The sequence below is a fragment of the Canis aureus genome, chromosome 29 (genome assembly GCF_053574225.1).
Source record: "Canis aureus isolate CA01 chromosome 29, VMU_Caureus_v.1.0, whole genome shotgun sequence".
Taxonomy (NCBI): domain Eukaryota; kingdom Metazoa; phylum Chordata; class Mammalia; order Carnivora; family Canidae; genus Canis; species Canis aureus.
The window spans coordinates 39,177,931-39,203,258 of record NC_135639.1 but is presented as its reverse complement, the minus strand read 5'-3'; the positions used below and the strand labels follow the sequence as shown (position 1 = coordinate 39,203,258).

The window sequence follows — 25,328 nt, the reverse complement described above, 5'->3', positions numbered from 1 at the left end:
GTTTTCCATCCACTTACTTACAGTATGCCTCAGCTGTCAACAGCTGGCTCAGTTTCATGTGCTATGCGCTCACCCGGTCACCCACATGGGTCTCACCACTTCACTTTGGTGTCCGTTCTCTTTTAAGATCATTTGACTTTCTGTGCTTTTCTCCCACTGTTCTCTGCGTGCAGTGCCAGTACGGTGTGTTCTGAGTGTTGTCACCAAAGTCCCGTGCAGTCTGCTGTTGTCTTGAAAGCTCCTCAGTGCCAGAGTTCTCTGACACAAGGGCTCACTGTGACAGTTATCTGTAAAGACACATTGTCCAAGAGAAATTCCCGAGGTTCAGAACGGGCCCCAGCCTTGAAGTCTGCTGACAGCACCAAAGCCAGAAGAACACTAAAGTGCTCGAAATCCCTAAACGATGTGGGTGAGAAGGCCCAGGATACTGTGGGAAGTTTTGACTATGTGGAAAGAACTTGGTCCGAAGGGAAACTGATACTTCCTCAAGATCCAGGTCTAAGAGTTAACAGGTTCCATCAGAAGGAAAAAAGAGAACTGCATTGCAAAACTCTTGGCAGTTCCAAACAGTCTTGTGTTTCATTCCTTTCTGCCAATTGTTCAACTGCCTCAGAGATGGAAGCTGGCAAGGGGGGCACGCACATCCCTCTTTTGGAAGAGAAAACAGATGGTGAAACCATGTCTAGGAGCCGGCGCCTGCTCCAGTGCCTGTTCTTGCTCTCGCGCGGCTCCAGTGCCAGTGGCCCACATGGGCTCCCCGAGCTGGAGAGCTGTGCCACCCACCTGCACACCGCTGAGTCCTCCAGTGGGCTGGCAGGGAGCACAGGCTTCTGCTCTGATGAGATGGGAGATGATGATGTCTTTGAGGAGAGCACATCTGCAAAGTGGAGGAGCAAGGTCCTGCGGGCACCCCTCTGCTCAGTAGAGAAGGACAGTGACCTGGATTGTCCTTCTCCCCCCTCTGAAAAATGCCCCCCTGTCTCTCCTGTGTCCACGTCAGGGGATGCCTGCAGGTTGGTTTGCCAAGAACCACGATTCTGGCCAGCTCTGCTCCCCACACCTCAGTGGCCTCATCTTGCTTTAATATGTGAAGTTTCAGGAAAATGAACTAATGGGTGATTGGTAGACAATTGTGGGTTAATAGTTTTCTCCAGAAGAATGGAGTATTGATATCATTAGAAAAACCAATTTTTATGAGATGGGTCCCAAATAGTTTTACAGATGATAAAAGAGGAAGAAGCTACACATATTAAAGGCAAAGCTGACTCTTCTCAACCAAAAATAAGTAGGCCTTGCATAAGGAAATTGGAAGAAAGAAAATACTATCTCCAGTTTTCCAGCTTGATGATCTAGATTTTAAGCATCAGCTGCCCCTTCCAGCCTCATTTTTAAACCCTTTGTTCCGATTGCAACACAATATGCATGGGAAGAGGCCGGCCTTCAGCGGCATCTTTCTTCCTTCTTTTTAACTTGGATGCGGCCACCTCTGTCTAGGTCCTGACTCCACTTCCCACCTTTGTCTTCCCGTGTGCAGCATCCTCGTCTAGTCTCCAGAATCTTTCGGCATTCACTTTTTGTCACCATGCCCAAGCTTTTCCTATTTTTGCCTTTCCCTGGGCACCTCTCCTCTGGGCCAGCTGTTACCATTTCTAACAGTTGGATCAGAAACCCTCTCACAGAAACAAAGAGCTATGAGCCTGGCCAGGGTCTGGCTAGGGCCCGGGGCCAGCTCCTTTCAGGCCAGGTGTCCCTACCTGTTGTCCAGCTGCTGGAAAAGACCCTCCATTTCTCAAAAATCTGTTGAGTTCCTTGAGGTTAGTAGCTATATCCCCTTGCATACACCCTTAGAAATCATGAATGATTTAAAATTCTTACTCCCTCAAAAAAGAAGGTAATAGCACCTTATAATGGGGATTTTAGATCCAGGAGAAGCCCTGTATTTTCTCTGTTTACCCTCTGAGGGAGGACAGAAATGTGTAGCTGTGGTGTGCGAAGGTGAAGTGAGTGATTATAGCTAAAAAGCAAATTCATCATCTTTTTAAGGCACTGGTATCTTTGGAAGGTAGAGTGCCGGCTTTGTTTTACACAGAATTTTTTCTTCTAATTATTTTAACATGTTCTGAAAGATGCTTCCATGTTGCCTTAGATTCAGCTTTCAGTGAAGTTCTTAAATCTTACCAAAAATGACTGCTTTGTGATTTCTTACATCATATTTTCCTTTCTGATGCCAAATGCCATCCAGACTTTCCAATTTGGTGTGGTAAGCTAGAAGTTTTTAGTTTTAGTAGTAATTGTTCGCATCCGTGTTTGTCTGTTTCTGTGCTTGTAGTCATTTCTGTGATGTTTGTTGCTGAAAGTTTCCACTGGAGGGACTGACCCTCCCCTGTCATGTGGCTCTCCTGGTAATGACTGGCTCTCCTTTCACTGCAGGATCTGCCACTGTGAAGGGGATGAAGAGAGCCCCTTGATCACCCCCTGCCGCTGCACAGGGAGCCTCCACTTTGTGCACCAGACCTGCCTGCAGCAGTGGATCAAGAGCTCTGACACACGCTGCTGTGAGCTCTGCAAGTACGAGTTCATCATGGAGATCAAGCTGAAGCCTTTGAGAAAAGTATGTGCAAGGATGCATTCGGAAGTGCTCTCACCTCTTTGAAATGAGAGCCCCCGGTAGAGTTAACTCATTGGCCTGGGATGAAGCCATAGCTCATTTCCACTCCTGTCTATGAGAAGTGGGCACGGGTGCATATTTGTGCTACAAAAGTCCTCATTTCCGTGTCTTATTTCCTGCTCCTTCCTCTCAGGAAGAAGCTCTTACTGACCCTTCAGTCCTAATGTATTTTTCCATCAGACTAAGACTGCTTGCTTGTCCGGGTCAGTCATTTGGCCCTTGACCACAGACCATTTTGTGATGTCTTAGTCAGCATTTAACTTTATACGTTTAACTGTTCATGTCTTGCCTTTGATGAGGAATGTATGTTATTAGACATTAATATCTCTCCCCAGCACAAAGCACAGAGTAACATAGTAAATTTATTTGATCGATACTTGTGATAAGTATTTGCCAGTCAGTAGGGGGAGGGTGCACCACAGGCCTTATGTGAAATGCTCCTGTCTTCAGGCCCCATGTCACTGCCCACTCTGAGCAGAGCTTCATCTGGTAAGTGCCTCCTGTGTAAATTGCTTAACGTGTTTCTGTATATGCCAAGCACATAAGGTTTTGTTGGGAAGAATAAGACTTGTTCTTATCTCGAGAATTACGATATGTATATCCAAGGAGAGTCACATGATCAAACCACGACACATGACAATGCCAAGTTGATGCTAGATTAAGTGGTGGCAGAGCACTTCAGATATTCAGAGGAGGAAGCATCAGCTGTGGGCTGTAGCACTGGGGAGGTGAAGTGGTGGTAGTGTCACAGAATATTTGGGTGTTAAAGCCGTTCTTGAAGGACCAGTAGGATTTGGTGTAAAGTGAGTTTAGAGAGATCAGATTGTATAGAAAAGTATACACCAAAAAGGTGAGGGTGAGCCTTTCAGGGCAGTGTGAAAGGCGTGGACTGAGTATATCTTAGGAAATAGATCAGGGAGCAGAGGGGGCATTTTAGGAGGGAAGCTACAAGAAGGTATACTATATAAAACCATAGCAGAAAGCATTCTGGGTGTTGGAGAAGGCAGATGTAAACTACTTACAAATGTTTTGCCCCATAAAGACCATGTAATTTATCAGATACCTACTCTGTGCTGATCTGTCAAGTGAGACTTTGACTAGTGTAGATAATCCATGAGGCTCTACTTTCAGCTTGTTCTGCATAGAACCATCTGGAAAGAGGCTATGACTAGGGCTGGCCAAGGACATGCAGAGTGTTTGCACTTTGTTCTTTTTCTCTACCCTTATATTTTTTCTTCTGACTTGGAAAACAGTAAGTGAAAAAGATAATCTGGCTATTTGGAGTAAATTAATGAGCTCCTAGAAGAGATGGGACTGGCACAGCTTGCTTACACCAGGAACTCTTAGCATCAGTTTCAAGCTGGTGCTGCCAAAGTAGCAAAGGACCAAAGAGCGCCTTCTGTCATCACCTTCACGATGTAGTGTGACCCATCTGCTGTGTGTTGTGGCGTCATCAACCCTCTTTTCCCTGCCCATGCCAGTCCACAAGGCAGGAAGTTCTCGTGTGCCTCCTGGGTCAAGACCAACATGCTTTTTTCATCAGGACTGAAACTATAGAGTCCTTTAGCTAGCCATTGGATGTCTGCCTGCAAGAATAAGCAGACAAGAGGATTGATTTCTGTTTGTGGTTCATAGCTTGTCTTGATCCCAGCTTCTTTGCATTGCATAAAAAGTTTGGCTGTTGACAGAGTACCAGTGGCTGGTACTTGCTTGAAGCCAAATGGCTTAAGGAAAATGACTTCTGGTGTTTGGGAAAATTCATGTAGTTTAGGAAAAGGAGAAGGGAGAAAAAGCCAATCTTACCTATCTGTAATGCTCTCACCCCCATTATAGCCCTTTACATCTGGGTTCTGCACCTCATGCTCTGCATATTGTCTTTCCAGTGGGAGAAGTTGCAGATGACGGCTAGTGAGCGCAGGAAGATAATGTGCTCAGTGACATTCCATGTCATCGCCATCACCTGTGTGGTCTGGTCCTTGTATGTGCTCATTGACCGAACCACTGAGGAGATCAAACATGGACAGGCAACAGGTACGTGCTCATTATGAAAGATGACCTCAGTGTGGAGATCCTGGATAACACACTGGGGTCATAGGATTGGGGTGTTATTGCTGTTTGGTTTTTAAGTCAGATTTCAAACGTCTCAGTTTCTGGGACAGGGGCATCAATTAAGAGGTACCAAGCATCCTTTTTGATGAGCAAAGAATCCATTGGTTGTGGGAAGGTCAAAAGTTGTGTTTTATTTACTTCAGATCTTAAATTAGGTCTACTGATAGACTAACCAGGTTTTTACCCTTCCAGGAATCCTAGAGTGGCCATTTTGGACTAAACTGGTGGTTGTGGCCATTGGCTTTACTGGCGGACTTCTTTTTATGTACGTTCAGTGCAAAGTGTACATACAATTATGGAAGAGACTCAAGGCTTATAACAGAGTAATCTATGTTCAGAACTGTCCAGAAACAAGCAAAAAGAGTATTTTTGAAAACTCTGCACTAACAGAACCCAACTTTGAAAATAAAGATGGACATGGAATCTGCCATTCCGACACAAACTCTTCTTGTTGGACAGAACCTGAAGACACTGGAACAGAAATCGTTCATGTCTGATTTTGTGGAGAGTGTCGTTTTCCTGGACATCAAAGAAAAGCTGAAGGAAATTGTTTACTGCCAATTGTGTACCTTTTCTTATGTACTTTAATAGCATAGACTGGGCAGGTGACTGTTTTAATGGCTTCTCTTTTTCTAAACCCTCCTTAGTGAATCTCCTGGAAAGCCCTCACATTGGCTGTACATGGCTGGGTTCCACTTCTGCCAGCATTTCCATGGGAAGGGAAGTCTCCATGACACCATGATGGGTTGCTGGCTGGGTTCTGGCCCATGAAACCTTGAGCAGAACGAAAGAATAAAATGCCAAACCTGAGGGAAGAGCAGGAGCAGGGTGGCACCCAGGCTTCAATGGCCGGTCTCTCCTAGTTGGCAGCAGTCCTCATCCTGGAGCTAAGTGTTTGGGAATGTCTAGCCATGATGAGAGGATTTCTGTCCTTACTGAGAATAGCCTGGGGAGATGAGCTCCCTGCCGATGCCGCCATAGACAGTTCTCCTGAGCAGACAAGGCTGTGGTGCTCTGTGTGTGGTGGTGAGTGATTCACTAAGCAAACAGCACTTTACAAAAAGAAAATCTTTATTTTGTAATATGTGTGTCCAGTAGGATTGACATTTAAAAGAATGTCTCATTTAGAAGCCTTTCTTTCATTATCTCTTTTACATTACAATAGATCTAAAACCCTTTTTGCCTTATATATTCTAAGAAACCTGACATTTACTCTGTGTCCATAAAAAAGGACTCTTGGCTGTAAAGCAGGACAAACAGGTGTAAGGCTTTTTCCTAACACTTCATGGGAATCAGTGGATGCCAGATGGTAATTTGAGTATAATGCCTGTGGTTTCAAGCCTATTTTATGACAAGTCTTTATGTCATGGGTCTGCCCCAAACATTTCTTTTTGGTCAACACTGAAAAAGAAGATTTTGTAAGATCTAAATGAAAGGAAGGAAGTGAGTAATTAGAACAAAACTGAATATTTAAAACTGATTTCTTTATGGACAAACCTCTCCAGTGTGTGCTGGCTTCCTCAAAAGAGTAAGCATGTGCTGCCCTGGTCTGGAGCGTGTACGCTGTGGGTGCTCCTGGCACCAGCCACATTGGACAGCTTCTGCTCCTGAGGAGGTTCTGTAGATCACTGGCCAGGGCACAGAGATATACAGGCTGGCTCTGGGACAGAGGCCAGGAGTGAGCAGCAAACTGCCATGGCCCACTGTGTCACTGCTCCCTAGCCACAGGTCTACCCGTTTATCGCCTTAACTGGACCAGACAGAGAGGATGCTTATGATCAGTTTGTTCTGACATCAGGGATTATCTCCTGTACCATTTTCATAAAACAAACAAAACCAAAGTCACTACCATCAAATGGCCTTTGTCCCTTTAAAAAGTCTGTTTTTAAAAATCAGTTTCGCTTCGCCAGGTAAATAGGAATCAACTCCAGGAAGCTAGGCCAGGAAGGTCTGTAGTGTGACATAAGTATGCCCAGATACTTACTCCCCAGGCAACTCTGCATCTGTAGAGCCTCCTCTAAGGGGAAGGATGCCTGGGGGTCCTGCCCTCAGTCCTCTGAGCCTTCGGTGCCTCACCTCTCCTGTTAAGAGGATGAAGCAAACACAAGATGATCCCTTTGGCCTTTTAGAGTGGAAGTGCTATGGTTTGTTTTGAAAGCCAGGAGGGCTGAAGTGTGTCTGAGCTCTGGGAGAGGGCACGTGATAGCAGGCCTGGCCCTGCCAGCTCTTCCCATCCAGGGTCTGGTTCATTGGCATCACAGATCCTGGTCTAAGATGCTGCTCCACTGTGGCCTTCTTCAGGCTGGACAGGCACCGTCCAGCCATGGCCAGCCCCTGAAAATAGGTCAGCCTGCTCTCTCTCTCCATCTCCCAGGCTGCATCCAGTCTGTGCCTGTGTCCACTGTGCCCCAAAGTGCGATTACCCACACCCCTTCTCAGGCTGGTGATGCCAAGCAACTACACACTGTCCCTCAGGGGAGCCGAGTCCTGGAGCCGGCCTGTCTGTGCCCCTTGGGAGCTGCCCAGCCAAGGGCCCTTGTCCCTGCCACCTTAGAGCAGATGAGTAGTCATCTGAGGAGCGGGATAGATTTTTAAGTCGGATTTCTTCTCCTCTCCGTGATGGAACCCTTCATACTGGACTTGAAAGTCACTGAGACTTTCTGCTCAGAGAGGAAAGTGTGCTTAGGTAGGAATAGCCTCTGGGCAGCCCACCTGTCGTGGCTGGCACCCCCTAATGGCAAAGGTGCCTTTATAGCCATGACCGCTGTGTTGCTTCTGTGCCTGACCAAATTCTCACATGAAATCCTCATTTTTTTTTCAGGAAGGCCTAATGCCATCTCATCACTTCCACCAAGCTCCTAAAAAAAGCCTTCTGTCCCAGGACAGTCCATCCCACATCCTTTTTTCCTCTCTTGGGATGGCACATAGATTCCCCCTTGCCTTCCTCTTCTCTCACAGATTCTAGTTGAGCACCTCTGACCCCATTCTTAGTTCTAGCTCTAATCTCTACCACCCAGAGACTGACCTGGGAAGCCAGAAGCTCTGGAAAGGTGGTGCTGTGCTGCCATCTAGTGAGGGCAGCGGATTTGCCCAGTGTTCCTTTAGTCTGCAGCAGCTTGCCTTCTAGTTCTTTAGGGGCTATTTATTCCTGTTTCCCCTCATTCTGCATGTGGCTTTGGTGGGAGGACAACACTTGGCTGAACCAGAAATGTGGGATAACCTGGGGGTCTCAGGGGCAGGAGGGCTGGTACTTGGGGACTAGCAAGGGGGAGAGGGAAGTGGCATCAGGGGTGTGGCCAGCCAGCCCTCTCTGATTTGGCCTCTACTCCCTCAAATTTAGTTTGGCTCTATCGCTTTTGACTTTGGCTGTCAGCAGGAATTTGATTTTTATGTCTGAGTTGATTTTAGGAAAGCCTGAAAACTATCAAAGATCTCATCCGGGTTCTGGGCCTCTACTCTCTCCTCCTTTTCTGCCTCATTCCCACTCTTTTCAGTCTTCTGGGTCTAGTTTTCAGCCTTTCTGGCGTGCCCTACCTGGTTCCAGACACGCAGGCCCCAGGCGGTGGGCCAGTTCAAGAGTCTCAGGTCGAGCCTGCCCAATTGGAGCTGCTTCTGCTGCCTGGTGGGTTGGCTGCAGGGCATGAGGAGGCCTGGGAACAGCAGGGGTAAGGTCCACAATGCTGTGCGTTTGGCCTAATGCAGAGACACTTTCTGAATATTTTCCCTTTTGAATCTGATTTGAAATATGTAGCTTCCCTCTCTAGCCCAAGGAAAGACAGGAACATAGGGAAATAAAAGCATTTTTCTTTGTTTTGGAAGTAATTACGTTGTGCAGCTATTTACCTATTTAGATGCAATGTTTATAGAGAGCTGATTGTTAATAAAAACCAAATTTACACTGGCATGTGTGGTGTGGTTTCTAAAAGGCACTTCACATTTGAAGATTTGCTTAACTTGGAAAGTTTCTAGTTATCTGAATGTTTATCTGGTTTTGTATCCTTTTGTGTGTGTTCACTGTTTCTCAGTATTAACACTTGAATAATTCTCTCGAGGGGTTGTTTGTGTTATACATGGGGTATCTAGTTGCAGCAATAAAGCATCTCTTTAAAAAGAGATTGTGCCATGAAAGTGTTTTCCTGCAAGAAGGCTGGGAACCTTGGCAGGCATTCATTCCAGTGGTTCTGATCCCCTTTCCACATTCCTCTGGCTCACATGTTGAAGAAGAAAACTATGCAACCTCTGGAGGTATCTTTTCCTCAGCCTGTCCCTGCAGAGCGGGTGGTTGGTGGGGAGGGGGTGGGTTCAGGAGAGAAAACTAAAGTAGCTCACATAGGTGTGCTTATTTCAAATATCCAGGCTCTACTTGGACTTCGTGCCCTGCGAGAAGCCAGATTCAAGTTCAGAGAGTATATGGCAATGTGACCGTGGAACAGTTGATTATTGCCCCACTTGCCCTATCTGTTGAAAACACTTACTCAGCCTAGCTGAGTAGGAGGACCAGGGAAGATCAGCAGGATCTCTGGCGATAGCTTAGCCTGGCTGCATCTCCCAGCTTCTGCTGGGTCCTCCCTGAGTCATGGTGATGTCGCTGATCTTCCTGTCTCAAGACTCCAAACTGTGAGTGCTGAGGGCTGGCACCTGCCTTTACCTGTATGCATAAGGTGAAAACAGAGGCCAGCATTGCCCCAGACATACTGTACCCTCGGTGAGCTCAGAGAATTCATCCACCAGTTAAGGGTACCACAGTAGGTACCGGGAGACTTTGGAGCTAAGCAGGAGGATACTTTGCCAAGTATCCTTGCTGGGCTTCTGGAGCTGTCGAGGCCTCACGAGGAGGAGGTGACCACAGAACAGCTGAAGAGGTACATGCCTGTGAGAGGGAGGGAGTGCTCAAGTGTTCAGCTATTGGTTGGAGGGGTGAGGAGGGTGGAGCTGAAAGAGGATTCTGTTTCTGTCAGAATGTGAGGTGGGGGTGCTGCCTGAGGGGGGAGCCTCTGTGCTTTGGGAATCCACCAAATTTGATGAGTTTGGCTGAAGAGATGCCTGGTAGGGGGGGAGGGGGTGTCTTGTTGCACACAGCCTTGACAAGGCCTTTCTGTCCTTTATAACGCCAGCCACAAAGTAATGGGGCAAGGGCTGCTGCATGGCACACTTCCAGGGGTCGCTTTCAATCCTCTCAGGGAAAACTATTCACAGGGCCAGCCTCCTGTTTTGTAAATAAACTTAACAAACTTACAGCCCTGTGCCCATTAATTTACATGTTGACATACTTCCTGTTCCTCATTACTTGGGGTGTCAGGGTGGTAGGAGGAGGATGACCCCCTGATGCTGAAGTAGAACCACTTAGATGACCAGGAATGGCTGGTCTTTCTGGAAAAAATGAAATATCTGATTTAAACATTCAGAGGGGAGGGGCAGCCATACAGCAATCAAACTGTCAGCACGGTTAAAAAACAAAAACAAAATCAAACTCAGGCCTTGACACTGCTATGGATTTAAAGTATGTATCTTGTATACTGCATATAGTTGGGTATTGGTTTTTTGAATTATTCTGATAATTTCTGCCTTTTATTTGGAGTTTTTAGTCCTTATAGACATTTGATGTAATTACTGAAATGGTTGGTTCTGTGTCTACCATTTGATTTGTCCTCTTTGTTTTCATTCCCCTGTTCCCCCTTTTTTTTTTTGCTTTCTTTTAAATTATTTATATATTTTTAGAATTCCATTTTAAGTCCTCTTGGTTTTTAGCTATAAACTTCTTTACATTATTTCAGTGGTTGCAATAGAGATTATAACCTACCTAAAATTTTACAAACTACTTAGAATTAATATTGTACCACTTGATAGAAGATGTAGAAAGCATATGACTGAAATAGTCCATCAATTCCCATTGTATTTTATGCTGTCTTCATGTAATGGTTACATGTATTATAAATGCCACATGACAGTGTTATAATATTTGCTTCAAATAATCTTATATATTTTAAAGGAAGGAGGAGGGAAGAAAGTCTCTTACATTTGCCAAACGTTTGCCGTATCTGATACTCTCCTATCCCTCCTGAGGACCTGTTTCCAGTGGAGCATTTCTTGGTGTGTAGATCTGCTGGTCATACCTTCTCCTCATTTCATTTTACCTGAAAATTTCTTTAATTCATTTTCATACTTGAGAAGTATTTTTGCTGGTTACAGAATTCTGTGTTGGTGACTGTTTTCTTTCAGCGCTTTAAAAATGTCATCTCATTGTCAACTGGTCCCCACAGTTTCTGATGACAAGTCCTTTGCACTTCAAATCATTGTTCCATTGTATTCTATCTGTTACTGCTTCCCGGGTCATCTTTTTCACTCTCTTTTGGAGGAGTTTGACTCTAAGGTATGGTTTTCTTTGCATTTATTCTGCTTGGGTTTGGCTGAACTTCTTGGAGCTATAAATTTGTCTCTCTCCAAACTTGGGGAATTGTTGGCCTTTATTTCTCCAGATATTCTTCCGCATTGTCTTGTACCTTCCCTCTCCTTCTGGGACTCCAATTACATGCATGTTGATGTCATCGCATAGATCTCTGAGGCCCTGTTATGTTAAAAAAAAAAAAATCTCTCTTTCCTTCAGATTGGATCATTTATATTGATCTGCCTTAAGTTCACTGTCTCTTTGCTCTCATCTATATTTTGCTCTATTACTTATTTTTCCAGATATTTTTAGTTCTAGAATTTGCATCTGATGATGATTCTCTATCCTCCTCCTCCCTCTCTTCTCCTTCTTCCTCTCTTTTCCTTTTTTTAAATAAATTTATTTTTTATTGGTGTTCAATTTGCCAACATACAGAATAACACCCAGTGCTCATCCCGTCAAGTGCCCACCTCAGTGCCTGCCACCCAGTCACCCCCACCGCCCACCCACCTTCCCTTCCACCACCCCTAGTTCATTTCCCAGAGTTAGGAGTCTTTCATGTTCTGTCACCCTTTCTGATATTTCCCACTTATTTTTTCTCCTTTCCCCTTTATTCCCTTTCACTATTTTTTATATTCCCCAAATGAATGAGACCATATAATGTTTGTCCTTCTCCGATTGACTTATTTCACTCAGCATAATACCCTCCAGTTCCATCCACGTCGAAGCAAATGGTGGGTATTTGTGGTTTCTAATGGCTGAGGAATATTCCATTGTATACATAAACCACATCATCTTTATCCATTCATCTGTCGATGGACACCGAGGCTCCTTCCACAGTTTGGCTATTGTGGACATTGCTGCTAGAAACATCGGGGTGCAGGTGTCCTGGCGTTTCATTGCATCTGTATCTTTGGGGGTAAATCCATAGCAGTGCAATTGCTGGGTCGTAGGGCAGGTCTATTTTTTAACTCTTTGAGGAACCTCCACACAGTTTTCCAGAGTGGCTGCACCAGTTCACATTCCCACCAACAGTGCAAGAGGGTTCCCTTTTCTCCACATCCTCTCCAACATTTGTGGTTTCCTGCCTTGTTAATTTGCCCCATTCTCACTGGTGTGAGGTGGTATCTCATTGTGGTTTTGATGTGTATTTCCCTGATGGCAAGTGATGCAGAGCATTTTCTCATGTGCTTGTTGGCCATGTCTATGTCTTCCTCTCTTCCTCTCTTTTCCAATGTATAATTCTCTGCTGAGATTTCCTATCCTTTCATGAATTGGTAATATATTTGATCCACAGAGCACAGGTATAAAATCTTCACTGAAATCATTATCTGTTGATTGCAACATCTGTTCCATTGTACAGTTCCTCTTGGTTTCCCTTGAGAGTAGGTCACATTTTCCTTGTATATTGCATAATTTTGGATTGTGCCTTGGATATTGTGAATGTTATTATATAGAAATTCTGAGTTCTTTTATATTCCTCTGAAAAGGAATTTTTTTTTTAAGCAAGCAGTTAACTTGGCTGCGCTAAACTGAAACCTGTTTAAAAGTTCAAATCTTACTCTAGTTGTTTCACCCTCAGTTGAACTATTTGCAGTTTGCTCCATACATGCTTGGCTTAGGGGTCAACCAGAGGCCAGAGGTTTAGACAAGTTTATGCAATGAAGTGGGGTTTTCCCTCTCCTGTGGTGCTACTAAATATGCAGGGAGCTGGTAGGGCCGGCTGCAGAGAACATTAATTAACTGCGAGCTCCCTCTGCCACACTTTTGGATCTCTTGTGACATTCATGCCAAGACCATTTTTGTCACTCCTGCCTGATGCAAGATTTTATAATGGATCACTTTTGTTTGAGGACTCCACATTAGCTGGAGTGAGGCTTTTGTAGAGGTGCGGGTGGTCTGGGGTCCATCCTGCCCCGACCTTCCTTTCTGGTCTGCTTGCACCCACAGGCTCAGGCCTGCACCATCATTTATGCCTGCTCCTCTCCCTTCCTCTGCTCATATGGCCTTGCCAATTCTAAAGGTTGGTACCTTCGCCCTCACAAGGACATGGGGTTGAGTGAGGACCTCTCCCATGATCATAGGATAATGAAGTCTACCCCTAAGGCCACTCATAAGTGTGGGCACATCTCAAAGGGATGGTAGGGAGTCTGGGTCAGTAAATGTCCAGACTTTGTTGTTTCTGGTACTTACCTAATGGTCAGGCTTCCTCAGAGGGACTTAAGCTTTCAGGGGCACATGCATGCCTTCTCTCCCTTTCTGTATCATCCCCTGTGGAAACCTTTTATGCAGACTTTGAGCTTCTGGCCTATCACATTGGGTACACCTTCCAGAAATTCTGGAGACCCTGCTGATTCAATTCTGAAGCCAGAGGCAGGGAATATAGTTTGGGCAAGTGTGTAGGAGGACACAATGAATCACCCTGCCCAAGCTCAGGGCTGGCTCTGTTTCTTGGGTGTGGGGAAAGAAATGCATTTTAAAAGTCATTTTGAGGGACACCTGGGTGGCTCAGTGGTTAAGAGTCGTCCTTTGGCTCAGGACGTGATCCTGGAATTGAGTCCCACATCAGGCTCCCTGCATGAAGCCTGCTTCTCCCTATCCCTATATCCCTGCCTCTTTCTGTGTCTCTCATGAATAAATAAATAAAATCTTTTAAAAAATCATTTTGAGTCTTCTCTTATTAGAGAAAACAGCCCCCAGCTCCCAAGGTAGTGCCTAGAACCTGTCAGGTGCCTTGCAGGAGAAAAATGGGGGAGCAGCAGGCTGGGGCCTTGTGCCAGCCCTGGGCACACATAGAAGGTGAGTTCCTTGTCCTGCAGGAGCCCTAGGTCCAAGGGAGAGGCTACATGGGAGGATTACAGTAGTTATCCTGGGGGGGGGGGAACAAAGCCCTGCGGGGGGCAGAGATGAGAATCAAAGACGCCTCCCCAGGGTGGATGACATTTGGGAGGTGTTCTGAAGAAAAAGTGGAGCTTTCTGAGCAACGAGTTGGGAAAACCACCTTCTATCTAGACTGGTTTTTTTGGCAGGGGGCACTTTTGCCTAGATGGAATCACAGTGATTATGGTTTTTTTTTTTTTTTTTTTTTGGTGGGTAGAGGGAATGTGAGCTGTTTGGGTTGATTGGAATATAGCATGTTTAAGGAGACTTGTTTTGAATGCACTTCTTTATTTTTATGACAATTCCTAATTTATTCAACAAGGATGTATTTGGGCATCTAGTATATGCAAGAAATTGGACTAAGCATAAATAGAACAGAAATAATCATGCCTCCCAATGAGAACAGATGTCTATCAGTTGTCTTCTTGTTGCTGTCTGGTGTGGAAGCACTGAGCTGGGTGCAGGGCAGGAGGCCACACAGTCCTACTCTGCGTCAGACAGATTTGTGCAGTGTACCCACTCTGATCAGAGTATGGGATTCACTAAAGATTTAGGGAAAAACTTTTAGAATGCACTGAAGCTTAGGCATAACATGGCCCAACTTGGACATCCTTTGGTTTGAAGCCAGTAAGCCTGGGCCTGAGGAATCGTGGCAGCCACAGAAAAGCAAGCTGCAAGGTCTGCCCCAGGGCCACCTGGGTGCCTGCCCACCTGGGCAGGCTGGAGTCTGGGACCTGAGCTTAGCCTCAAGCGTCTGGCCATATCCAAGTGAGACTGACTCCGGTGGCTTCTTAGATGGCTACACTATTGGGAATCCGGTCTGGGGACAAGTAATAATATGGCAGCTTCTTGTTCTTGTTGCGCTCAGCAATCATGCTGACGATGGTGTCAAGGTTCTTGCGGAACCGGGCAATGGCCTCTTTTACAGGCTTCTCGATGAAATGCTCTTCTGGATACATGCCCAGGAACAGCTAAGGGCCCAGATACAGACAGGTTAATCTTTGCTGAGGTGATGTCAAATGACAGGCCTTGTCTCACCCCCAGAGACCATCTCTTGGGAAGTGAGCGAGGGAGCATGTGCTCATTTCCCTCCCTCCATCCACTGCCACCTGCTGAGAGCACCCCAAGAATGCTCCTGGTCTGGGGTCTCAGATAAATGGGAAAGATAACTGCCCTGCTGTGGGGTGGCTACCAGGGTGTGTAATGACATGAGTGAATGGGGGACTGTGGTGGGCACGCGGCTGTACGGTCCTGCCTTCCCATCTGGGCTCCAGGCAACAGGGGCACAGGAGCCAGCGCTTGCCTCTCCGGCCCAGGACGGCCATGGTCAGGCCCTGCTGGGGTACTGTGCTTGTTTGTACACTCACACAGATGTCTGCAAATTCAAACTAGATAGAGCTTTATAAAAGTTATTGGGTTATTAAAACTGAAAAGTTTCATACCCAGGCCTGGAAAGGGTGAGATTTTGGATTAGTTTGTGGAGGACAGATCGTCTCAACATTCTTTGGCCCAGAAATTCCTCTACTAGGAACACGTCATCTGGCGCTACTGAACACATGTGCAAAGACATGTATACAAAGATGTTAGTGGAGGACTAACACATTAGCAAAGTCCCCAAAGCAACCTCAGTGCCCCCTAAAATGGCACATGGGTCTGGGGCTGGTAGAACTGGTCATCATTCTGTGCAACACAGAGCTAATGCCACAGGGTTGTGCCTGAGATCCTGAGATACCCAGCTTTGACATTAGGTTCAGTAAAGGGTGTGTGCATGGAAATGTCTGGAAAGATTCCCAGGAAACTCTTGGTCGTTCCCTCGGGGTAGTCACCGGGGAGCAGAGTCCCTTGCTCCCCTGCTCCAAGCTCCATCCAGGCGCAGGCCTGAGGACCTCCTGGGCACCCCCAGCCTTGGAAGTCAGGATTTCTGGAGAGCAGGTGTCCAGCTTAAGCCCTTAGGTTGCAAAGTCCTGAGACGGAGGAATGGGTTACATCCGAGCGACCTGCCCTTTAGAAGGGGCAGAATGTCTCCCGTGCTTACCTCATTTTCTTGAAACTGGCTCAGTGCCCATACTGCGCCCAGATGCCAGCAGGAGCGGCCACGGTCTGGCAGCGTGTCCACAATCTGCTCGATGGTGACGACACCCTTGGCCGTCGGTGGTGGGGCCCGCATGGTTGGGGGGGCATTGGGGATCCAGGAGCACCAGTCATACTGCAGGGACAGCCACAGACACAGGCGTGCCTCCCTGGCTGGTCCCACTGCCTGCAGTGGCCCACGTCCCTCCCTGCACCACTGAGAGCGCCGGCCACACGCCTGCCCTCCTTGTACTAGGCTTCCTGCTCCCACAGGGCCGCCTACTGTCCCCTCGCTGGCTGCTGCCCTCAGCTTAGTGGGCGGAACATGTCCCTGAGGCTGCCTGAGACCAGCCCCAGAAGACCAGAAAGAGGGGTGGCTCTGGCCGGGCCCCTCAGCAGCAGTCAAGGTGACCCTAGCCATGTCCCGCCCAGCCTTTGCCCACCTGGCCGAAGTTCACCGCTGCATGCTGAGCCGAGGCCGTGAAGATCACTACTGTTAGGTACTCCGACAGCTTCTCTCTGGTCTTGATGGACTTGGGGAAACCTAGTGAAGAGCCAGGGGCTGGCTGAGGCCCTGGGGTTGGGGGTGTGGACTGATGACCCTTGGGCACCCTCCCCCACCCCACTCCAGGCCCTGAGCTCCCCCACATGGGCTCGGGGGGCCCAGCCATGGGCAAGACACTGGGAGAGACAGCAGCTTGGCCAGGGCTCTGATGTTTCTCATCCTGGTTCTCAGTGGCTGCAGAAAGTCCCTGGGAAGTGCCCATGAGGCCTCCTGATGGCCAGGGGTCCCCTTAGGGGGCTCTGGCCCCAGCACCAGGTGCTAAGGTGGATGCTGGGGCCAGAACTGCCCAAGGGCAGTCAGAGGGGCAGGGAAGAGCAGAAGGGAGAGCCAGAGGGAGAGCTGGGGCAGTGTGTACCTGAGGTCTTCTTGCCCCGCATGCCGTACACATAAACATCCTTCACAAAGTCCTGCAGCTCCTGGTCCTCTACCACCATCTGGTCACTCTTGTAGTAGATGCCTACCACCTCGGCCGTGAACCTGGCTCAGGAGGAGGGGCCCAGCTAGGAGCGGATGACCTGGCCCAGGTTTGCAGCCGGGCCCCAGGGCGGGGCTCCAGTGGTGACCCTGGGACTTATTCCTTAATGTCCAGACTCCGGTCACTCACCCACACTCACACATCCACCTTCCTTCCTCCCTCTATCAGTGCCCTGACAATGGAGCCATCTCTGGCCCACTAAGTCAGCCGTCCAGGCCCTGGGCCTCTCCTCCTCCAGGACCTCCCCTCGCTCTGCACAGAGCAGGCCCCACAGCCCCAGCGTGCACTCACGTCTTGATGGCCTCCCACACCAGGAGCCCGTCATCCCGGTAGAAGTAGTAGGGAATGTCCTCTGTGCTGTCCATTCCCCGAGCTTTGATGGCCTCGGGGAAGCACAGGGAGATGTAGGTCAGGTCCTGCATGGCCCTCTGCACCATCTGCACGTGTCCACCGCCCCCTGTGGCGTTGGCCTTGAGTGGGAGGAGAAAGAGTACCATGAGCTGAGCCTGGGCAGCCCTCTCCAGCCTTCTTGCCCAGAGCTCTCCACAAGAAACTGAAAGGACACTGGGGTGGCCAGGCATGTGGAGGGGCGAGCCCATGTCCTGTGAGTTTGGGAGGTGGGATGTTTAATTCAGGGAATACCAAGGGCAGCCCAAAGAGGAGGTTACGGGGAGGCACCTGTGCCCCATCCAGTGCAAGAGGTTGCAGTGGAAGGGGTGTGTGCAGAGACGGGGGACGAGGGGGCAGCTGCAAGAGGGCGGGGCCTGCTCTCATTCTGAGCACAGGCTGCCCAGAGTGCAAGCACTGCTCTCAGTGACCTCATCTCTGGGCTAAAGGGGCAGATACCAGCCCCCAGGACCATTCAGCTCTCCTGAGGGCAGTGTTTGCTTAGGTGAGGGCTGGAGAGATACATAAGAAGGGATCCTGGTCCTCATCCCAGCCGTTGAGACGTAGGCTTACATGGTGGCTGGGCAGTCAGGCCACAGAACCTTCAAAGGAGGACTTGCATCCTGAGGTGCCACACATCGGTTCACAGCGTCATTTAACCCAAGCCAGAGTGATTGGAGATGCTCCTTGGACCTTCTAATTGGATGGGAGATGGCAGTTGCCATGTGGGAACGTGAGCCTGGAGCTCCCTGTGGTGAGGTCCCAGTCCCTCACCCTTGGGGGAAAGCCTGTCTGCAGGGCCTGACTGGGAGGATGGCACCAACACCGTGGAAAGAGAGGAAGAGTACCAGCTGGTGTGGTTGTCCCTGGGGCCATTATTCGAGTCCCTGGGTCCATTTTGGGAGGGTCAGAGGCGCTCTCGCCTCTGTTATGTCCAGGGTTTTGAGAGAATACACTTCTTTTCCAGCTTCAGCTAGTTTGACTTGGGTTTTGTCATTTTCAACCCAAACGGTGGTTCAGCCTCACTGATGATGTGACTGCCTCACTAATGGGAGATCGAAGAGGAAAGGGGGCAGGAGTGAGGGATACTGGGAGGGTCCAGGCGTGGTAAGGCCACAGGGGGTCCAAATGGGCAAGGTGCTGCCTGGGAGGATGTGAGGGACAGGCAGGTGGTAGGCCCAGCTGAGAGAGGGAGGAGTGGGTGCCAGGAGGCAGGATCTCTACCCACAGGCCAGAGGATGGGGAGGAGCAGGAGAAGTCTACAGGGTGACACAGGCCAGGAGAAGAAGCGGTGAGAAGCAAGCAGCGCATTTGGAAGGGAAGAGGTGACTGGTATGGAAGGTGCCACAAATTGGCCAGAGGACGTGGGGAGCTGTCACTGTGAGTGCCTCTGGCCTCCAACCCTTCCGAGGCACCCACAACCATCACAGAGCCTAGAGGTCTGTCTCCTGAGAGGAAATCTGGCATGGGGGTGGAGGTTTGGAGAAGTGGGCCCCCCCACAGAGGTGGATAGGAGGTGCCCACCTTGTCAAAGAGTCCATACTCGCAGATGAGCTGTTCACGGGCCTTGGTGTTGATGGCAATGGTGAACCGCACGTGTGCCACCAGAAGCTGCAGGGAAGAGCAGGAGAAGGCCTCAAAGCAGGCCTGGCCAGGCCTCATCCTGGCCAGGTCTGCACCCCCAGGGGCCCCCAGAGACCCCAAGCACCCTGCACCCCAGTCCGATGCAGAGGGGCTGCTGGAGGCCTGGGGAATGCAGCTTCGATGCTGAGTGACATGATAATGATAAAAATGATAATAGCCAACATTTGTCAAGTGTTTAACTAGGTGCTAGGTATGGGTTTACGCTCTCTGAATTCGTGAACTATTTTGGTTCTGACAGTAATCCTATGAGGCAAGTGCTCTCTGCTTTACAGATGAGGAAACAGGCCCAGAGAGCTATTTTGAGCCTGCATCACCCCAGCAGTCGGTGCCAGTAGGATTCAGGAAGACAGAAGCGTGGTGATGGTGGGGACTACCACCGCGGATCACACGAGGCTCACACTGACCTCATCGGCCTCTTCAAACTTTCTTCCCAGGCCAGCCAGGGCGCCCTGTGTTGGGCCCAGGCCTTGTGTCCTCAGGAACCCACAGGCTCAGAGCTGTACCACTGCCTCCTGAGCATCTCTCCAAGGGCCCCTCTCTGCTGGCTCCTCCCGTGGGGTGGTCCGTGCCCCAGCTCCCTCCCTCTGTCCCCCCACCATGCCCACGCCCTGCTCTGCTGGGCAAGGCAGGAGCTTGCCCTACCTTGAAAATGGGGTGCACTGCGGGCAGGTGGCGGTACATGGCGATGCCAAAGACTTCAGACACCAGATGTGTGCGCAGAAGGTGAGTGATGGTCTGGTGGATGTGGAAGTCACTGGAGCGCACCCAGATTTTGGCCAGAAGCCAGTCATATTTTGCATCCGAAGGGAGAAAAATTGGGTTTTCATCTCCTGGGACTTGGTTGAGCTGATACATTGGATAAAGAAAATGAATGGCAATGTTTGGTTCTATATAGCTGTAGGAGAGCCTGGCTTCTCAGGAAATTCCAGAAGAATCCATCCACATGTCTTAAACAGGGGCCTCTTAGTCATGAGAGGATCACCAAGGAGTGCAGGGAGCCCAAGGTTTGCATTTCCCACCCCAGTGACATCACTTACGACATCATCTACATCATCTGTGGGACGCTGGACACCTTCCTGAGCCTCTCTGAGCTCCAGTCCCGCCACCTGCAGCACTATTTGCTTACTCCCAGAGTGATGGCGAGTGACTAAGATGGCAAGAAAATCCCAGCAAGGAGCAGGCCGGGTGCTTTGAGTGCGTCGCTCGGGCCCCCAGCTTTCCTCCCTCCTGGTTTCTGCCCACTGCTCTGATGGCTGCTTTTCCGTGTCCCACACTTGCCCTTCCTCTGTTCTTCCCTTAAACATTGCTGTTCCGCAGCCTCCAGCTGCCACACCTGCTTCCCTTTCTGCCCTGGATGAGGTCCCCGGCTCCCCAGGTGCTAGGGTCCTGGGGTTGCAGTGGCCAAGGGTACGGTCACCTGAGCCCAGACCTGCAGCCAGCTGCCTCCTGTAGGTGAGACCAGGCCTGCCCGCACCCTTTCCAGTTTGGACTCCACACCGCGGCCAAGGTGACTTTTTTCTAAAATGCCAAACAGGAGGTAATATCAACCTCTTCTTTAAAAAAGATCACCTCTTAATGCAGGAAAATAAAGCCCCCAAAGTCCATGATCTGGCAGCTGACGCCTCTGTGGAAGTCACCCTATGTTCGGCCCTCCCTGCCCTCCAGTTCCTTGGTCCCAGCTCTGCCCATGACAACAGCCACTAGCCTGCACGGGTTCAGGACTCAGCAGGGTGAGGTCACGCGAGTGCTGTCCTGACCTCTTTCAGGGGAGCACACGGAGCCTTGGAGGGGTGAACATTTATGATGAGAAGGAACTACCAGAGTGGAAGGAGCAGCATACGGCTCGGGGAGCTGCGGGCCAGGCCTCCGGCTCCTGGGACACCAGCGGGTTAGCCGACTGACAGACCAAGGGGGACGGTCGCCTGGGACTGGGCGGAGGGGCCAAACTCAGTGGACTCCTTAAGGTAACAGGGACTGTTCTGGGAGGTGATTTCCCTGTCTCTCGCTGGCAAACTGTTGTCCAGTAGAAACAGTGCAAGCCGCGTATCAGGTGGCCACAGTAATACAAGTAAAAAGAAACAGGTGAACTTTCTGCTAATGATCTAATTTTATTTTACTCAATATATTCCCCTCATTCTAAGCCTTTGAAATCAGGTATGTACCAGAACACCTGGGCTCTGACTCACCATGTTTCAAGTGCTCTATGACAGCCAGCTCCACTCTGCTCGCCTGGGATAGGAAGGTTTGACTTTCCCAATATTTTTTTTAAAGAATTTTTTAAATTTTTATTTCTTTATGACAGTCACACACACACACACACACACACACACACACACACAGAGGCAGAGACACAGGCAGAGGGAGAAGCAGGCTCCATGCACCGGGAGCCCGATGTGGGATTTGATCCCAGGTCTCCAGGATCACTCCCTGGGCCAAAGGCAGGCGCTAAACTGCTGCGCCACCCAGGGATCCCATGACTTTCCCAATATTCATGTCTATTTATTAATGCAATTTAGTTGCTAACTTTTAATATCAGATAACTTCATGTAAAAATCCGAATTATCAGGTCGTCTTCAAAAATTAGGTCTGTGAACTCTGAATGCACATTTTTATAGAACAGCACTCATCCTTTTTGAATGGTGCCACCTCTGCCATCGGCCCCTGCCCTCCCTGTTTGCACCCTTCCCACCCCCCTCACCCCACTTCTCCCTTCCCTGCCACTGCCTCCACCTCCCTGGCTGCTCCCCCTCACCCACTGTCCTGCCCCTCCCCCAGCCGGCACCCCTCCCGAGTTTCCTTCATTTTGTCCTAATTGCCTGGCCCCACAGACACCTGACTCGGCACCTGGTCTCCCAGAACACATGGGCGGCCTGCCACGCTCTGGAACTTGGCTCTGCAGCTGAGGACACCCTCTGCCACCAGGTGCTCTGCTGTACTATCTCATTTAATCCCCACCAGCAGGGAGAAACTGAGGCTCAGAGTGGTTGCGTAGGTCTCCCAAGTCACAGGTTGGGCAAACAGCTGAGCTGGGATGGGACCCACACTGTTCATTCCTGGGCGCTGCCTTCAGCCCATCTCTTCACTCAGTGCCTCGTCCAGACTCCCCCTTGCTTCCTCCTTGAACTTGTACACTGGCCTCTAAGGCCATGTTGACTTGGGCTGTCCCCTGCTACCCATCATGCTGTCCCCCCAACTCCTGTCCAGGCTCAGTGGTACCGTGGGACTCCAGAATGTGCCATGAAATACCTTGCTGTTTTTGATTTTTAAATTTGTGTTTTTATTAACAAAGTAGTTTTTTGTTTCTGATTAGAAATCTTATCGTAAAAAAAAAATTCTAGTCACTTCAGAAGAGCATAATAAAAAATAACCTGATAATCCAGCTTCTTTTGCAGATGTGTTTACCTGTTCAGTTTCCCATAAATTGAACACTGTGATAAGGAAGGTCTCTTTTTTCTTTGGCTCACTTTGTGCCCTAACCAGTCCATCCCAGTGTTCATTACCGGTGCACCTGTGTCCTGGGGCACCTCTCCATACCCACACAGGTGCCGGCCCTGCCCCGTCTGCACTGTGCATTCAGTTTGCATGGATGACATGAGATCTCTGCTCTGTGTCTTACTTTCCGCTTTGTTAACTCACTGTGGAAACCCCTCGGGTCGGCTGTGATACCTCAAGTTCATTCTTACTAATGGTGGTGCAACAATTCATCATCTGGACATAAAAGATTTCATTCAATCAATCCTCTACTGCCTTCGGATTGTCTCCAAGTTTGTGTTCCTGCCACTAGCCATGCTTGGGATGTCCTCGCATGTGCATGCTCACTGGGAGCGCTTTCATCCTACTGCCCGGGCACCAGAGGAGAGGCTGCAGGGCTGGGAAGGCTGCTCTCTGGGGCAGGCAGTGTCCTCCCCCGCCTCCCCCCATCCCGTGGGCTCATGCAGCTGGGACACGCCCGCTCAGTGGCGTTGGTACCCTGCGCCCCTCCCATCAGCCTGGCCATGCCACCCCGCCCTGGGGACCCTCTGACCACCCACCGCAATCCAGAACCTCAGAGGCACACCTTAGCCGCACAGGTGCACGCCCCGGTAAGGCGTGTGAGCTGCCCCGGCCCAGGTGTCACAGTGTGCGCTCGCCCTGGCCTGCAGCAGCTCACAGCCAGGGCTGGGGAGGCCATCCTTGCTAGAGGTTGCGCGATCCCACTTTTTTTTTCTGCTTCCAACTTAATGAGTCAGAAGTGATATCTCATTGTAACTAATTTGCATTTCCTTAACTATTAGTGACCTGGAGAATTTTTCCCTGTGCTGATTTTTCCATACGTTTCCTCTTCTATCAACTGCCTCTCATTCTCTGCCCATTTTAGTATTGGGATATTTGTCTTTTCCTTATCAGTTTGAAGCAGCTATGTGTATATTGTGGATATTCATCCTTTATCTGTCCCTGTAGAGCACTTATTTCCTCCTATTATTTGCCTTTTGCCTTTGTTTATGGTGTATTTTATCATTTAATTTTTAAAAGATGACAATCCAATATACCTATCTTTCCCTTTATTACTTCTTGGTTTTCTGTTTTACTTTAAGAACCTCCTTAGCGGGCATATTATACGTCCTTCTCCTAAATTCTTTTTACTTTTTTTTATTTTAATCTTTCCTTCATCTGAAATTTATTTTTGTTAATAGTATGACATACGGATCCAATTTAATCTTTTCCTTCTGTGAAGGCAGCTGTGATTGCATCATTGAAATTCACCCCTTTGCACTGAGTTGAGAAACCACCACTATCTACATTCAATTCTTATATACTGGGCTTATTTCTGGCCTCTTTACACTTACCCCACTCTCACCCCCAGTCTGTGATGCGTAGCACCTGTGTTGAACAGAGACCTTAAGGTATTCCGTAATAAGAGCAAGGAAGTCCTCATTTTTTTCTTTTCCAAAAAACCTTTTGGCTTTCCTTGAATACGTCTTTTTCCACATGACTCTTTAAATTATTTTATTTGATTTTCTCACCTTCAACTTTTCTCCACCCCTTACCAAAGAGAGAGAGAGAGAGAGAGAGAGAGAGAGAGAGAGAGGAGAAACTGAAATTTTAGTTGGAAATACATTAAATTCATAGGTTTAACTTTGATAGAACTGACCCTATTATGATATAAACTTTTCTTGATCAATATGAAAAAGGCACTTGTTAAGATTTGAATATAAAAGGGAATAGAAGGGAAGGGAGAAGAAATGTGTGGGAAATATCAGAAAGGGAGACAGAACATGAAGACTCCTAACTCTGGGAAACGAACTAGGGGTGATGGAGGGGAGGAGGGCGGGGGGTGGGGGTGACTGGGTGGCGGGCACTGAGGGGGGCACTTGATGGGATGAGCACTGGGTGTTATTCTGTATGTTGGCAAATTGAACACCAATAAAAATAAATTTAGAAAAAGATTTGATTTTACAGCATTTAAAATGACTTTACAGCTTATATGGTTTGATATCGTGTTGTTAGTATGGAGAGCCACTACTGGTGCTTTCAAGGAGTCTATTTATCCAGACACATCGCTAAACCTATGTATTGATTCTAATAACTTTTTGAAAAATGAGAATCTCTTAGGTTTTCTAGATCCATCATCATATCATCACCAAAAGATAGTCTTCTCTGTTTTTTTTCCACATGCTTATTGATTATGTTCTTATTTGTCACTGGTGTCGGGACCTCCAGGACGGTGTTGAGTGAAATAGTGACATCAGCATTCTTATTTATGATTTTAACAGAAATGGCTTTAGGGTTGCCATTTTAAAAAAAGGTTTATTGATTTATTCGTGAGAGACACACACAGAGAGTCAGAGACATAGGCAGAGGGAGATCTGATCCCAGATCCCGGGATCACACCCTCAGCCAAAGGCAGATGCTCAACCACTGAGCCACTCTACAGGTGTCCATAGGGTTGCCATTTTTTGGGTGATGTTTCCTGTCTCTATCACAGGGACATAGATTCCTTTCATTGGTATTTTAATATTTATTAGTTGTGGCTCCTAAATATTATCAAGTTCCCTGTTGGTGTCAATTGATAGAATCAAAAGATTGTTCCTTATAGGTGTCACGAATTACACCGGAAGTTTACTTGCTATTGAAACATCTTGGAAGAAACCCTGCTTGGTTATGA

General features: G+C 48.4%; 2 protein-coding genes across 15 annotated transcripts in view; one reads left to right on the top strand and one right to left on the bottom strand.

The window, feature by feature from the left end:
• MARCHF8 (membrane associated ring-CH-type finger 8) overlaps positions 1–8,681 on the top strand; it is a 158,714-nt gene extending 150,033 nt beyond the window's left edge. For 10 of the 11 annotated variants that reach the window (XM_077878556.1, XM_077878552.1, XM_077878553.1 and 7 more), the window contains 4 exons: positions 174–1,013; positions 2,431–2,611; positions 4,552–4,699; positions 4,970–8,681. In XM_077878556.1, coding sequence (XP_077734682.1) covers positions 174–1,013; positions 2,431–2,611; positions 4,552–4,699; positions 4,970–5,274 — 1,474 coding nt within the window. In that variant the 3' untranslated portion in view covers positions 5,275–8,681. The remainder of the gene's footprint in view (positions 1–173; positions 1,014–2,430; positions 2,612–4,551; positions 4,700–4,969) is intronic. The other variant, XM_077878561.1, reaches the window with a different exon arrangement.
• A 5,629-nt stretch (positions 8,682–14,310) lies between these two features.
• ALOX5 (arachidonate 5-lipoxygenase) overlaps positions 14,311–25,328 on the bottom strand; it is a 58,486-nt gene continuing 47,468 nt past the window's right edge. For all 4 annotated transcript variants that reach the window (XM_077878549.1, XM_077878548.1, XM_077878547.1 and 1 more), the window contains 7 exons: positions 19,826–20,029; positions 19,064–19,150; positions 17,444–17,622; positions 17,033–17,154; positions 16,556–16,656; positions 16,078–16,248; positions 14,311–15,013 (listed from right to left, as the gene is read on the bottom strand). In XM_077878549.1, coding sequence (XP_077734675.1) covers positions 14,834–15,013; positions 16,078–16,248; positions 16,556–16,656; positions 17,033–17,154; positions 17,444–17,622; positions 19,064–19,150; positions 19,826–20,029 — 1,044 coding nt within the window. In that variant the 3' untranslated portion in view covers positions 14,311–14,833. The remainder of the gene's footprint in view (positions 15,014–16,077; positions 16,249–16,555; positions 16,657–17,032; positions 17,155–17,443; positions 17,623–19,063; positions 19,151–19,825; positions 20,030–25,328) is intronic.